The sequence below is a fragment of the Sinocyclocheilus grahami genome, unplaced genomic scaffold, assembly GCF_001515645.1.
Source record: "Sinocyclocheilus grahami isolate Dianchi unplaced genomic scaffold, SAMN03320097.WGS_v1.1 scaffold794.1, whole genome shotgun sequence".
Lineage (NCBI taxonomy): Eukaryota > Metazoa > Chordata > Actinopteri > Cypriniformes > Cyprinidae > Sinocyclocheilus > Sinocyclocheilus grahami.
In genome coordinates, this window is record NW_015505973.1 from 1,207,428 (window position 1) to 1,220,179 (window position 12,752).

Consider the following 12,752-nt stretch of genomic DNA (forward strand, 5'->3'; position numbering starts at 1 on the left):
ATTTAACCACTCTAGAAGTCTTTTTAAAGCTGTCCAATCGGGTCGCTCCCATTTCCGTATCCATGACTCCGTGAACGTCCACTATAAGTTCCCATAACGGGGTTGAGGGCTTCTCCTCTTACTCTGAGGGCTTCATTCAGACTGACAGCGTGATCGGCCCGTCTATTCCATCAGAGCCCGTGCGGAGTATGGAGGGCGAGAGGGGTCAGTCCTCTTTTGGCTCCTGCCGCACACGGGCCCTGAGTTCTCCTGTGTGGAGCAGGGTTCTGCTGTGGTTCTCATTATGCAGGTTCTTATCAGCTCCAGCTGGCGTTGTGTGACAAAAAGTCAAAATTATGAGATACTATCTTTTTATTATAATTTTGACTTTTGCCATTTTTATATCATATTTTGATCAATTGACATGAAGTCAAACTTCTGAGATAAAGTTGAAATTATGACATTCAAAATTATGAAAAGTCAATTTTGACGTCAAATTTTTGAGATAAAAAGTCAGCGTGTGTGTGTGCGCGTGCACACATTTATATGTCTGAATATTCTAGGTTATTTCTCAAATTAATGTAAACTGTGTAAACAGTGTAAAAATAATGTAAACACAGTGTTTTCAGTAATACATTTATAAATGAACAAGGGCCTGGGGTCCACTAGGGGGCCTAAGCAAACTTCCAAGGGGGCTTTAAGATTACTAAAAATGACTTGGAAAAAGACAAAACAAGTATGAAAATAAGCTAAAACAGAAAAAAGGACTTGAAAATGAATAACTCAAATACATATGCCTTTATCTTTTTATTTTTACATTTTATAAATTTACACTACTGTTCAAAAGTTTGGGGTCACTGTTCTTTTTTTTATTACCAACCATGCTTTTGAACGTAGTTATGCCAAGCTCTACAATATTTTATCGGTTTTATATATTTAAAATTTAATATGTGTCATTAAAACATTATTTTATTTATGAATTCCACTAACAGATAAACTAAGGCAAAAAATTAACAGCTTTTATAAGTGCCATGCAGTGATAAAGACAGCATCCAGCTGAACCAGTCTTGTGTGCCTTAGCTGCTATTATATTGTCTATTTAGGCATGTTTTGAACACTGTTGCTGACGAAGATGAAAAGAGTTCTTTTAAGAGACAGATCTTTTGTGTGCACACCTGGCTAGGTTAATAGTAGTGTAACTAGTTCCAGAAGTCGGCTGTAGGCATGTGTGTGTGTGTGGACTCAAGAAATCAATGTGACATCAAAGGCAGCAGACAGAAAAAGTTAAATTTCCAGGGGAAGTCGTGGCCTAATGGTTAGAGAGTTGGACTCATAACCCAAAGGTTGTGGGTTCGAGTCTAACACCGGCAGGGATTGTAGGTGGGGGGAGTGAATGTACAGCGCTCTCTTCCACCTTCAATACCACGACTGAGGTGCCTTGAGCAAGGCACCGAACCCCCAACTTCTCCCCGGGCGCCGCAGCATAAATGGCTACCCACTGCTCCGGGTGTGTGTTCACGGTGTGTGTGTGTTTACTGCTGTGTGTGTGTGCACTTTGGATGGGTAAATGCAGAGCACTAATTCTGAGTGTGGGTCACCATACTTGGCCACGTCACTTTTAAATATAAATAAATTTTACATCAGACAGTGTAGTTACAACATCTACCAGCAGGGGCTCGGAATCATGCTAACTAACCAAACGCACCTGGTACCAGGAATACGCGCGGTCAGCAGGGTTGATGAGTATAGAAATGATTTTGGCTCTTGGTAACAGGGCGGCTGCTCTCTTTGGGGCAACTTCAGTGTCAAAGTAGTTTGCGCTCTTCTCAAACAGAAAGTCTGTGCTCACGTTTGATGGTATGGGGAAAAAATCCATATACCTGAGACAAGACAGACAGAATTAACATACACTCTCATGCTAAAGGAAAAAATCCAAGATCGGTAAAAGATTAAGAGAGGAATTCACTAAGATATATTATGTTGTTTATTTTAATTTATTAAATCACAGTTGCTGAATGAAATCCAATACTTGTTTCTTACTGATTTTGGGGTGCAGATTTAAAAACAGAAACTTGTTTTGTTTTGCTTGTTTTGCTCTAACATGTCACTCATTCTGACAAATATAATGTACATTTTGTAGCATTTTTCTTTTGACAACCATTTGTAAGGTGAAGAAGTCTTGTATTATCCCAAAAAACTGCAACAATGAAACTTTGTTTTGCTTGTTTTGCTCTAACATGTCACTCATTCTGACAAATATGATGTACATTTTGTAGCATTTTTCTTTTGACAACCATTTGTAAGGTGAAGAAGTCTTGTATTATCCCAAAAAACTGCAACAATGACTTGATTCCTGTCTTCCTCTGAGCCAGCATACAGCTATTTGTTACATTTTTTTTATGTGTATGAATGATTCTGAAGATGTTATTTTATGCCCAATCCTGATTTCAAGGTTAGAATTATGGCCACTGACAGAAGAAAATGCAAACATGATCCAGATGTTTTCTGCGCTGTGGGTGTTTTACTACATCTAAACAGCAACATACATATTTATTTATACCTTGTGTTTATGTAAAGCTCTTTGATATTAAATGGAGTATTTGAACATATTTTCCACTCTTTTGCAAGTTAATAAATACATTTTGAAAACTTCTTTTTGTCATTAATAATGTTTAATAAATACATTTTGAAAACTTATTTTTGTCATTAATAATGTTTAATATTTGACTGCTTTTATTTTTCTATGTGCATTAAATCTGTTACATATATATGACTTCAAAAATCTTTATTCTTATTCCGTGAAAAAAATACAATAAAAACTGTATGTGATGGAAAGTTTTTATTGATATTTTTTAACTGAGCAGAACCAAATTAGGTAATATTATGTTAGGTAAATTAGATAATTTATGTGTTGTCTATGCTGTTTTGAACATGTTCTTATGCAGTTGCTAGGTTGTTCTGAGTGGTTGCTAAGGTATTCCTAGGTGGTCCAAATTTGAAAAAAAAAAAAAAAGTCCTTCAGTGGATTTGACTGCTTTTATTTTTCTATGTGCATTAAATCTGTTACATATATATGACTTCAAAAATCTTTATTCTTATTCCGTGAAAAAAATACAATAAAAACTGTATGTGATGGAAAGTTTTTATTGATATTTTTGAACTGAGCAGAACCAAATTAGGTAATATTATGTTAGGTAAATTAGATCATTTATGTGTTGTCTATGCTGTTTTGAACATGTTCTTATGCAGTTGCTAGGTTGTTCTGAGTGGTTGCTAAGGTATTCCTAGGTGGTCCAAATTTGAAAAAAAAAAAAAAAGTCCTTCAGGGGGTCTTTCAGTAAAAATTTACAGAAATTATTAAATTGTTGTTTTATCTACCATGCAAAACTGCATATCTGAATATTTGATCTATTCTCATCCAGTGATATATAAATTAAGCATTAATAATAGTCATGCTTTCTAAGACGCAACATACGCGCTAAAAATCTAAAATTGATGATACATTTAGCATGATCCAAAAATGATTTCTGCCAGTGAGTAAGGCTTTTTAAAAATTGGTATCTGATTTGAAAATGAAGAACAAAGAAAATGAGATATGGATGGGGTTTCCATGGTTACCAGTCAATGCCACGCTGGTAGTTTGGTCCGCTGAAGAACTGCACCTCCTCAAAGGTGACGGGGCTAGGGAAGCTGCTGGTAATTGCAGGATGAAGGGCAAGAAACGAGTGCAGCGCAGTAGTTCCTGCAGAAAGAGCATGACACCACCGCATAAAGCTGCTTTGATCAAATATTAATCACATTTCTTGGAAATGTTCTCTGTTCTGTGACTTACGTATATGTAGAATGAAGTCCTTCAGTGGGTCTTTCAGTAAAAATTTACAGAAATTATTAAATTGTTGTTTTATCTACCATGCAAAACTGCATATCTGAATATTTGATCTATTCTCATCCAGTGATATATAAATTAAGCATTAATAATAGTCATGCTTTCTAAGACGCAACATACACGCTAAAAATCTAAAATTGATGATACATTTAGCATGATCCAAAAATGATTTCTGCCAGTGAGTAAGGCTTTTTAAAAATTGGTATCTGATTTGAAAATGAAGAACAAAGAAAATGAGGTATGGATGGGGTTTCCATGGTTACCAGTCAATGCCACGCTGGTAGTTTGGTCCGCTGAAGAACTGCACCTCCTCAAAGGTGACGGGGCTAGGGAAGCTGCTGGTAATTGCAGGATGAAGGGCAAGAAACGAGTGCAGCGCAGTAGTTCCTGCAGAAAGAGCATGACACCACCGCATAAAGCTGCTTTGATCAAATATTAATCACATTTCTTGGAAATGTTCTCTGTTCTGTGACTTACGTATATGTAGAATGAAGTGTTCTACATCATAAAGCCTGGCTTATTATTAAATTGTATATTAGTCTTGTATGGTTTCAATGACTGACAAACAACATGGGTAGACGCTTCTGTTACTGCAAACAACTTCACATTTATGTTCAAAACACAATGCATATCGAACTTAAAAACTAAATAAATGAACAATCATATTTAGAGGTTTTGTGTTACCAGTCTTTTGAGGGCCAATCACCAGAAACTTGGGCAGTCTGTCACAGGTCTTCTCTTTGGACCAGATGTCTTTGTGTCTCTTGTCATGACACGGGTTCTGTTTATCAGGGGGAGTATTTGTAAGTATAATGTGAGCATAAATGAATATGAGACTAACATAAATCACTTGTAACAAGTTTTTCTGTTCATTACATAAACATGAAAACATTCATTTTTTAATTTTAACAGGCGATCCACAGGTACTGCAGAGAGTTTGTCAAAATTTGTGTTTGCAAATTAATTTCAAATAAAACTAAGAATTAAGATATTGCACACTATATATGTTTACATATAGATATGACCCCGTTCAAAAGTTTACATACAATTGATTCTTAATACTGTGTTGTTACCTGGATGATCCACAGCCGTTTTTGTTTGTTTGTTTGTTTTATGATAGTTGTTTATGAGTCCCTTGTTTGTCCTGAACAGTTAAACTGCCCGCTGACAAATAAGCCTATTTATAGAACCATGTTGGTTGTAATAACATGCAAAATAATTTAGAATTACATTTTATTATAATATTTAAAATAATGTCACTTTATTATTGATGATTGATGTTGGGGCAAAATATGATGTCTTTGCAGCCTCTGTGAGATTCACCCAGTAATAACCATGAAAATGTAATTGCACAAACCTGCCACAAAGGGTCTCTCTCATCAGGGAAAATCTGGAAGTATTTTTGAGCGAGGCGGACGGGAGGCAGCGTCTGCAGGCGCAGGTGAGTCCAGCACTGCACAAACCTCACCAGTGACTCAAAGGTGTACAGGCCCAGCCGGTCGTTGCCGTAGTTTGACAGGTGAGTCATGAATATACTAACCTAGCCATGGGAGAGGACAGAGACAAGTAGGTCAACAAGACAACGTTTGTCATATTACACCATTATTTTAGGTGTTGGCTGTATTTGGGCTAGTGTGTCTTTGTGGGTGTGACACTAACCGGATTGAGCAGAACTGTAAGAAACAGCTCTCCTCCATGGATGCTCTTGTCCAGCTCCTGAGGGCCTCCTGGATAATCTTTATAGAAGATGGTATGTGTGAAAAGCCCACAGGTCTGCCGAGGGAGAACCTGATACACAAAACAGAAATGAGAGCAATCTTGGGACTTATTTTCTTATATTCAGAATATTTGATGGAAAATATTAACTTTACAATAAGGCTTGATTTGTTCAAATTAGTTAATGCAATGGTATCATCAGGGCCGTCCTTAGGGGGGGTGCAACTTGTGCGGTCGCACCGGGCCCCGCGGTGAACCAGGACGCGACCGCACAATGGATGTGGATGGTTTCCACAAAAATATTAGGCAACAAAAACTTCAATGTTGATGATAATAAAACCATTATTAGTAATTGAGCCACAATAATAATTGAGAAGCTATCATCATATAGTACTATGATTTCTGAGGGATCATGTGACCCAGCAGGAGTAATGGCTGCTGAAAATACAGCTTTGCCATCATATGAATGCATTTTAAATCAATTTTAAAATATATTAATATAGAAATGTTGCAATTCCAATAATATTTCAAAATATTACTGTTTTTTTTTATCAAATAAATTCAGTCTCGGTGAACATTAGATTAAGAATTAAGAATGTTTTTTACAAAAATTAAGACATTTTTATTATTCCAAACATTTGACCATTGATCTTTTTTAAGAAATGCTGTAAAAGTTTATGATACTTAATGAATTAACTAATTTTGATTAAATGAAACGTTAATGTAAAGTGATACCACTATCTTTAAAAAGATATTCCACTGCAAAAAAAGATACCAAGCCCATTTGCTCTGAATAAAGGTATCAGCATACCCAAAAGACAGAACTGTTACAGTTTATAATTGACACATTAATACCTGTCATTGTTGACAGCGTGCTGCATGCATTCGCTGTTAGACAGCAATCATTACACACGTCTTTAAATGAATCTCTTTTAAAAGCACCTCTGGTGAGCCACATACATTCAGATGGATGTCTTTATCCGTTGCATCGCAGTTGTTATTTATTCATCTTTTTGCGCATTTAACAATAGCACTTTTAAAAACACATTCTGTGCCTGCTGCATTCTGTTGCATTCAGTCTAACACAGAGACATATTTGTAACTGCCCCACGAGAGATAGCTGAACTTGAGTTCTCACCTGTATGCCGTTGTGAATGAAGCCCCTGCGGTAGCGTGCAGGCCTGAGATGAGGATACTCTTCTGTGCTGGTTACCTTGATGCCCCATATGCTCTTCCAGGCCTCATAAAGTTGACTGTGCACAGGGTACACACCTGAGTGATGGGGGGCTACAGCGTAACCCATGTCTGTGGGGATCCCATGCTCCTGAAAGAGACATTCATGTATAGCCATGCAAATTATTCAGAATCAAAAATTCAACGACATTATTTGGCATGTATCAGGGCAGATTCTGACCAATGCAAACTGTCTATTAAGTCTCATCTGTTCTGCGAGTACGCTGACGTTGTGGAAGAGATGAGGCTGCATGTGACTCCACATGTGTGGGAACCACCAGAACTCCTGCCGGTGTCTGAGCAGCGTGTCATCACCCTCATCTTCCTCATCTGTGCCTGAAGAACAAGAGACAATGAATGAGCGTGTGGAGGTGGAGAGAGTTTTATCTGTATAACTCACACAACATCAACTCCATCATACCTGTATGAAAAAACTTGCCAGAGAATCCCAGGTTGAAGGTGAAATTAGGTACCAGAGAACGGAGTTTATTTTGTGTGTGAAGCAGCGCCTAGTGAGGAGGGAAAAAAAACATTTCAACTGGCTCAAACATACTTAATCATATATTGTCTAAATAACAGAGAAGATGAGCATCATTATTTTGGGGCATATGAAGCTACTGTAGGTTACAACTAAGAATGGGCGGAATGAATATCACAATACGAGTCAGTGATGATATCTTAGAAAAACAGTGATTTTTGCCAGAATTTAACAGACTATTGTGTGTATATATATATATATATATATATATATATACTACTACTATGCATTAAAACCTATTTTGGATAAGTATTAAACTCTTGATTGGACGAGTCACATTCAAAGCTGTGACCGCACATCATTTCAATTCTCTATTAATGTGGCAGATGCAACATAAACAATTGTAATCATCTAAACGTTATATTCAGGTTCTTTCTCATCCTGACTTGGACCCATTTTGCCCTCTATTTTCGCATTAATCAAGTGTTTTTTCCCCTCAAGTTTAGATAGCATAAAGTGGTCCTGATAGCCACACAAATATATTTAGCATAGTATAAAGGTTTCAGGTTCGACACATTTCTACCATCACATAGTCCGCCAGCAATACTGGCAGTCCTAGTTATATCAAGTATATTATTTTGATATTATACAAATGCAGGTTGGAGAAAAGGTAGATAAAAGAGGGCAGATCATGCAGAGACAAGAAAGGCAAGGAAGATAAAGGGTGAGAAGAAATAAGGATAGAACAAAAGATGAAAATAGCTCTTACCGGGGGGAAAAAGCATGGGAAAGAGAGAGAAAAATGAAAGAGAAATGTGAAACCGAAAACCTCAGGCATGACATTGCTTTTGGTGTGGTGGGCCACAAAGAACCCCCTATGAGAACTTATCTGCTCAAATTAAAAAGTGAGCCAGTCTAATTAGCCCCATGCTAGCCTTCAGCGAGAGCCTTCTTTCACTCTCAGGAGATGGGAGAGAGAGAAGGAGCGTGAGAGAGAGAGGGAGATGGTGAAAGAAGAAGAATACCATGCTCCATTGCATTACAAAAAACGTGATTCTATTTTTTTTCTCCACATCATACAGCCCTGTCACTTTATATGACTAATAGCAACAGTGATGGTAGTTTTGGCAAGCAAGTATATCCAATAACATTTTAAGGTTCGTACCTCAACATCTGCCACTTTCATGCGTGTCCCTTCCTTCCCGACAAAGATGTCATCCACATCCACAAGCAAAAATCTGTCCAACGAGAGGCTGAGCCTTCTGCCAGTTAAATAACCTATGGCATCCACGAACAGCAGCTTGTGCAGCCAAAAAGACAAGCTACCTCCAAAGAACACCCGCTGGATCCCATCGTGAAGGCCTAGGTCCTGCATAATCGTAGCCAGCAGTGCTCTCTGTTGGTGTGAGTGTGTTGGGAGCTGATTGGGTTCTGCTGGTCTGGGGCTAGCTAACAGCACAGGCTCATAAGTACTGTGGTTGGACAGGAAGGTTGTCCAGTTGTCTGCAGGTAAAGGGCCAGGTTCCAGCTCATTAGGTTTGGTGATGTAAAGTAGGGGGGCAGCAGGGTTGACTCTGTAATCCCAAAGTGGCAGGTTTGAACGCAAGAACAGAGGGAAGCCTCTAAGCTGAGCGCTGGATGGGGAGTTTTCATTTGCCCTATAGAAGCCAATGATTCCCACTCCATAGTCTTGGCAGTATTTGTCCAGTAACTGGCGGTTCCATGAGTTCAGGTTGACATACTTGAGCAGATTCTCATAGACAATGAGCGTGTATCTGCCTTGACCTCGCCAAGCCAGAGGAGGCATGTCCCCCTTCCCCGGTGCAATTTCAGTGTGGTAATGAAATCGGCTTGACTCTAAAATGGCAACGATCTCTTGTCCGAGTTGGGAGTAGATGCTTTCCACAAAGAGTAACACCACAGGCTCCGTCCTGACAGCTGACAGCAGAGAGGTGTCTGCTGTCCTCATTGAGTGTTGCCGCTGACTGACCTGTGATGGCAGGAACAGTGGAGTCCTTTGTCCACCACCAACTACCGATGTAGCTACACAGTCTCCCAGTGGTAACGGCACAGGGGCCTCCTTGATCTTGGGTCCAGCACTGACGTGATAAGCCAAGTAGGCCATGGAGAGTAGACAGAAGAAGATGAGTGCAAAGATCAGGCGGTGGAGACCTTGGTGCCTGACTACTCGTGCCAACTTCCTAAATCCAGCCATAGCTATATTGGCCAAGTGGGTGGCAGGAACAGAGAGAGGGTGGCACCTCACTCTGGTAGGGAGGTAGAAGACAAAGAGAACAAGCAGGGATTAACTGGAATGAAATTGTCCTGCCAGGAAACAACTATTGACTCTAGGTCACCATGGCCCGCATAGCCTGCGACGGAATCGCCGCTCCGGTGTCTCTCTTTTTGTATCGTACTCCTCTCGTCCATATATCAACCCTATGTGTAGGTAGCTGCAGGCATCATGTGAAAAGACAGCTCATTTGTTTGTTCTTTAGAGTGTTGTTGCTTTGGCTTAAAACCTTCTGGCGCTTCATGTATCTGCTTGAACAAACAAGGCATGAGAGAAGCCCATCCTGAAAGAGAAACAAAGATGGGGGGAAAACAAAAAATGACAAGGTTACAAGGATCAGAATTAAGTCTGCATACCATAAGACTGGAATACACTGCGCAACTTTTGCCCAGATTTTCGCACAACTTGCAGTCTGGAGAAGTCGACATTAGTTGCCAAAAATCAGAGCCAGATTTTGGCCAGTCAGAGTTTTACATGCAATTACAATGAATGAGAACTGAAGTTTTACAGCTTTAAAACAAGAAAAAAAAGCACCATGATGCTCCAGTCCCCATTGATTATAATTGTATGGGAAAAGAGAAAACAATACATTATTCGAAATTTTTTTGTTTGTGTTCCATGGAAGAAAGTCATGCTGCTTAAGAACAACATTTGGAATGAACAAAAAAGTTTACATGCAGAAGAATATGCTCAGAACCCATAAACAATCCACTTCTTTTAAAAACTAGACAATGCAAGAGACCGAAACACATCAGACTAGTTTAGGAGTCTCCATGCATAGCGAAATTGGTGTACAACCTTACAAGCTGTCAGATTATTAGGCATAATAAGGTTAAGATATGTATGTAACACACTCATTGATGACAAAAATATTTTTTGGGTAAACTAATCCTTTAATGATATTAAGACAAGACATTTTTACAACGTCTAGACTCTGGATAAGCTCTAGGTATACACTCATGAGGACAGCATAAAAGAGTAATCCACCCAGTACATAAACACTGACATAAAGAGTCACAAAATAAACGTGGGAATTTCAGAATGGAGTCGTGTTGCTATCTGAACTGTACCATGCACTCTCCTAACCTCTGAAACTCTGGGTCGAAACTCCAGCCTCTCCCCATCCCAGGGGCCAACACAGACAAGAAGGGGCCACACAGTATCTCCACAGAGAGAGTAATGTAGACAAGCCATCTTCTGATTTTTCCATTAGATGACACACATAAACACACACTCATACACGTACACACAAAAACACTCCCCTGCCTCATTACCACTCAATGTACCCATCATCAAATCTCCCTTACCGTCTACATGAGACCTTTTCCCAGGGATCCTAAAATAACTCCACCCCATGGCATCCCTTAATCATGCTCCCCCGATATAGGCTTTCAGGTGTAACTGGAAATGTGTGAGAGTGCTAGTGTACATCATACATGTATACAAAGGAAGAGGCGTCAAGTATGAAATGTCAGTATGGAACATGGTCTGTTTACCATAAGCTAAGTGGCATCCTCAAAATCATGCGATTACATTTGGTCGATCCATCATACACCTGTAGATACTGCAGAGAAACCTGACACCATGAGAAATGGGAGTTCTAGCCAAGTAGGCCAAGCAACAAATCAAACAAGTCACTCTGCCACTGCTATTATCTCCTTTAACTCAGCAATTATAGCCTTTGCTAGCATTACCTTCATTCGAATAAGCTAAAAACACATGAAATGTAATTTTAGAATGCCTGTATTCAAAGGGAACAGGGAAAAATCATTAAGTTTGACACTGCATTAAGCTTCCATTAAATAATGGCTTAAAATTCAAACTCAATGCTTTTATTACTTAAAAAGTGCAGAGCAAGCTTTGGACGTGAACTGTTTCTGCACCAGAGATCCAGTTTAAATGATTTATATCTGGGGGGAAAAAAAGAAAAGCAGAATGGCTGAGCATGAAGAATTTCAAAGATAAAACATAAGCTGACTTGGCAGTTTTATATTACATTATAGCATGTAAATAGATCTTTCCAGTTGTCAAGAATAACTTTGATACAGAATTTAGCTGAACACGACAGCAATAAATTGCACCGCAATGCTGGTGTGCCTTATCTGAGGATGTTTCTTTACTAGTCTAGTCAAAGAGGCTTTCCGAGATGATTTGAACCGAAGCAGTGCAATCTGTGACCACAGTGTGGAGCGAGAGCTTTGTAGAGCAGCTCCACAGAGTCTATCGCAGAAGGGCAATATCAGTTCAGCCCAAGGGGTGCCTGAGGCCCGCCAGCGTCACGACACGCATAAGCAGATGACATTCTACAAGAGTCCTTAGCGTGCTCTCTTCCCTCAGCACTCGGAAACACTTTGAATGATTCGGCATGTATTCCGTTTGACTTAAGTGTTGACTTGTGTTTTTTTCTTTCCTCTATGAAACCATTATTCTGACCAATAGGGTTTCTGCTCTGCCAGTGTGTCTGGCCAACAGGAGAACAGCTCTATGGGACACTGTTCTTTATGACTGCTGGAAGCAAATGGCTCTGAGGAATGTCTTAATGGCTTTATATAAAGACAAAGTGTCACATGCCCTCTGGCTGATAATTGATCTCCAGGTAACATAAGGACAATTAATTCAGCAGGAGCCGCTAGAGCTTTGAATCATACAATTGTGTCTGAGTATTAATGGTACAAGTCACTTAACTGATGAAAAAAAACCATTGATAAAAGCTTGAGGCATACTAGAAATAAGGTTACAGGCTAGACTATACTGTGGATATGTTTTGCATTTACTTTTATGCATTTATGCATAAAGTGATTTACATTACATTCAAGGTACATTTAGCAGTTCTTGCTTTCTCTGGGAATTAAAATTATGACCTTGGCATTACTAATACCATCCTCCATGGTTTGAGCTAAGGAAAGGCTATAAGGCATTTTGCTATAATAAAATTACATACGGCATAATCTTACATAATAAATGTAAGCTAATTTAATTTTGCAAAATGCCTACACTAAAAAGGTTGTACATTTATTAAATATAAATATATTGTGTGTGTGTGTGTATATATTAAAATAATTAAATATTTTAAAATAATTAAAATACATTACTCAGATTAATCTACAATATTTTTTATTCTTTATTCATTTTTATTCACATTTATCTTTTATTCAAATATTTATTCA

General features: G+C 38.7%; 2 protein-coding genes across 3 annotated transcripts in view; both read right to left on the bottom strand.

Annotated features, from left to right (window-relative positions):
- Positions 1-1,655: 1,655 nt before the first annotated feature.
- Positions 1,656-3,806, bottom strand: LOC107561854 (bifunctional heparan sulfate N-deacetylase/N-sulfotransferase 2-like). Its single transcript, XM_016246366.1, has 2 exons — positions 3,598-3,806; positions 1,656-1,859 (listed from the first exon to the last, which is right to left on the bottom strand). The coding sequence occupies exons 1-2, from the start codon at positions 3,747-3,749 to the stop codon at positions 1,667-1,669; spliced, it is 345 nt and encodes a 114-aa protein (XP_016101852.1). The 5' UTR covers positions 3,750-3,806; the 3' UTR covers positions 1,656-1,666.
- Positions 3,807-4,071: 265 nt separating this feature from the next.
- Positions 4,072-12,752, bottom strand: part of LOC107561853 (bifunctional heparan sulfate N-deacetylase/N-sulfotransferase 2-like) — a 72,578-nt gene continuing 63,897 nt past the window's right edge. For both annotated transcript variants that reach the window (XM_016246364.1, XM_016246365.1), the window contains exons 2-9: positions 8,458-9,868; positions 7,236-7,323; positions 6,996-7,150; positions 6,720-6,905; positions 5,525-5,653; positions 5,223-5,405; positions 4,550-4,646; positions 4,072-4,252 (exon numbers count right to left, since the gene is read on the bottom strand). In XM_016246364.1, coding sequence (XP_016101850.1) covers positions 4,125-4,252; positions 4,550-4,646; positions 5,223-5,405; positions 5,525-5,653; positions 6,720-6,905; positions 6,996-7,150; positions 7,236-7,323; positions 8,458-9,507 — 2,016 coding nt within the window. In that variant the 5' untranslated portion in view covers positions 9,508-9,868 and the 3' untranslated portion in view covers positions 4,072-4,124. The remainder of the gene's footprint in view (positions 4,253-4,549; positions 4,647-5,222; positions 5,406-5,524; positions 5,654-6,719; positions 6,906-6,995; positions 7,151-7,235; positions 7,324-8,457; positions 9,869-12,752) is intronic.

Excerpts from the sequence above, each read along its gene's own strand:
- LOC107561854 (XM_016246366.1), bottom strand. The coding sequence starts at position 3,749 with ATGCGGTGGTGTCATGCTCTTTCTGCAGGAACTACTGCGCTGCACTCG. Across the intron at positions 1,860-3,597 it reads TACCAGCGTGGCATTGACTG|GTATATGGATTTTTTCCCCA; the intron begins GTAACCATGGAA and ends GTCTTGTCTCAG.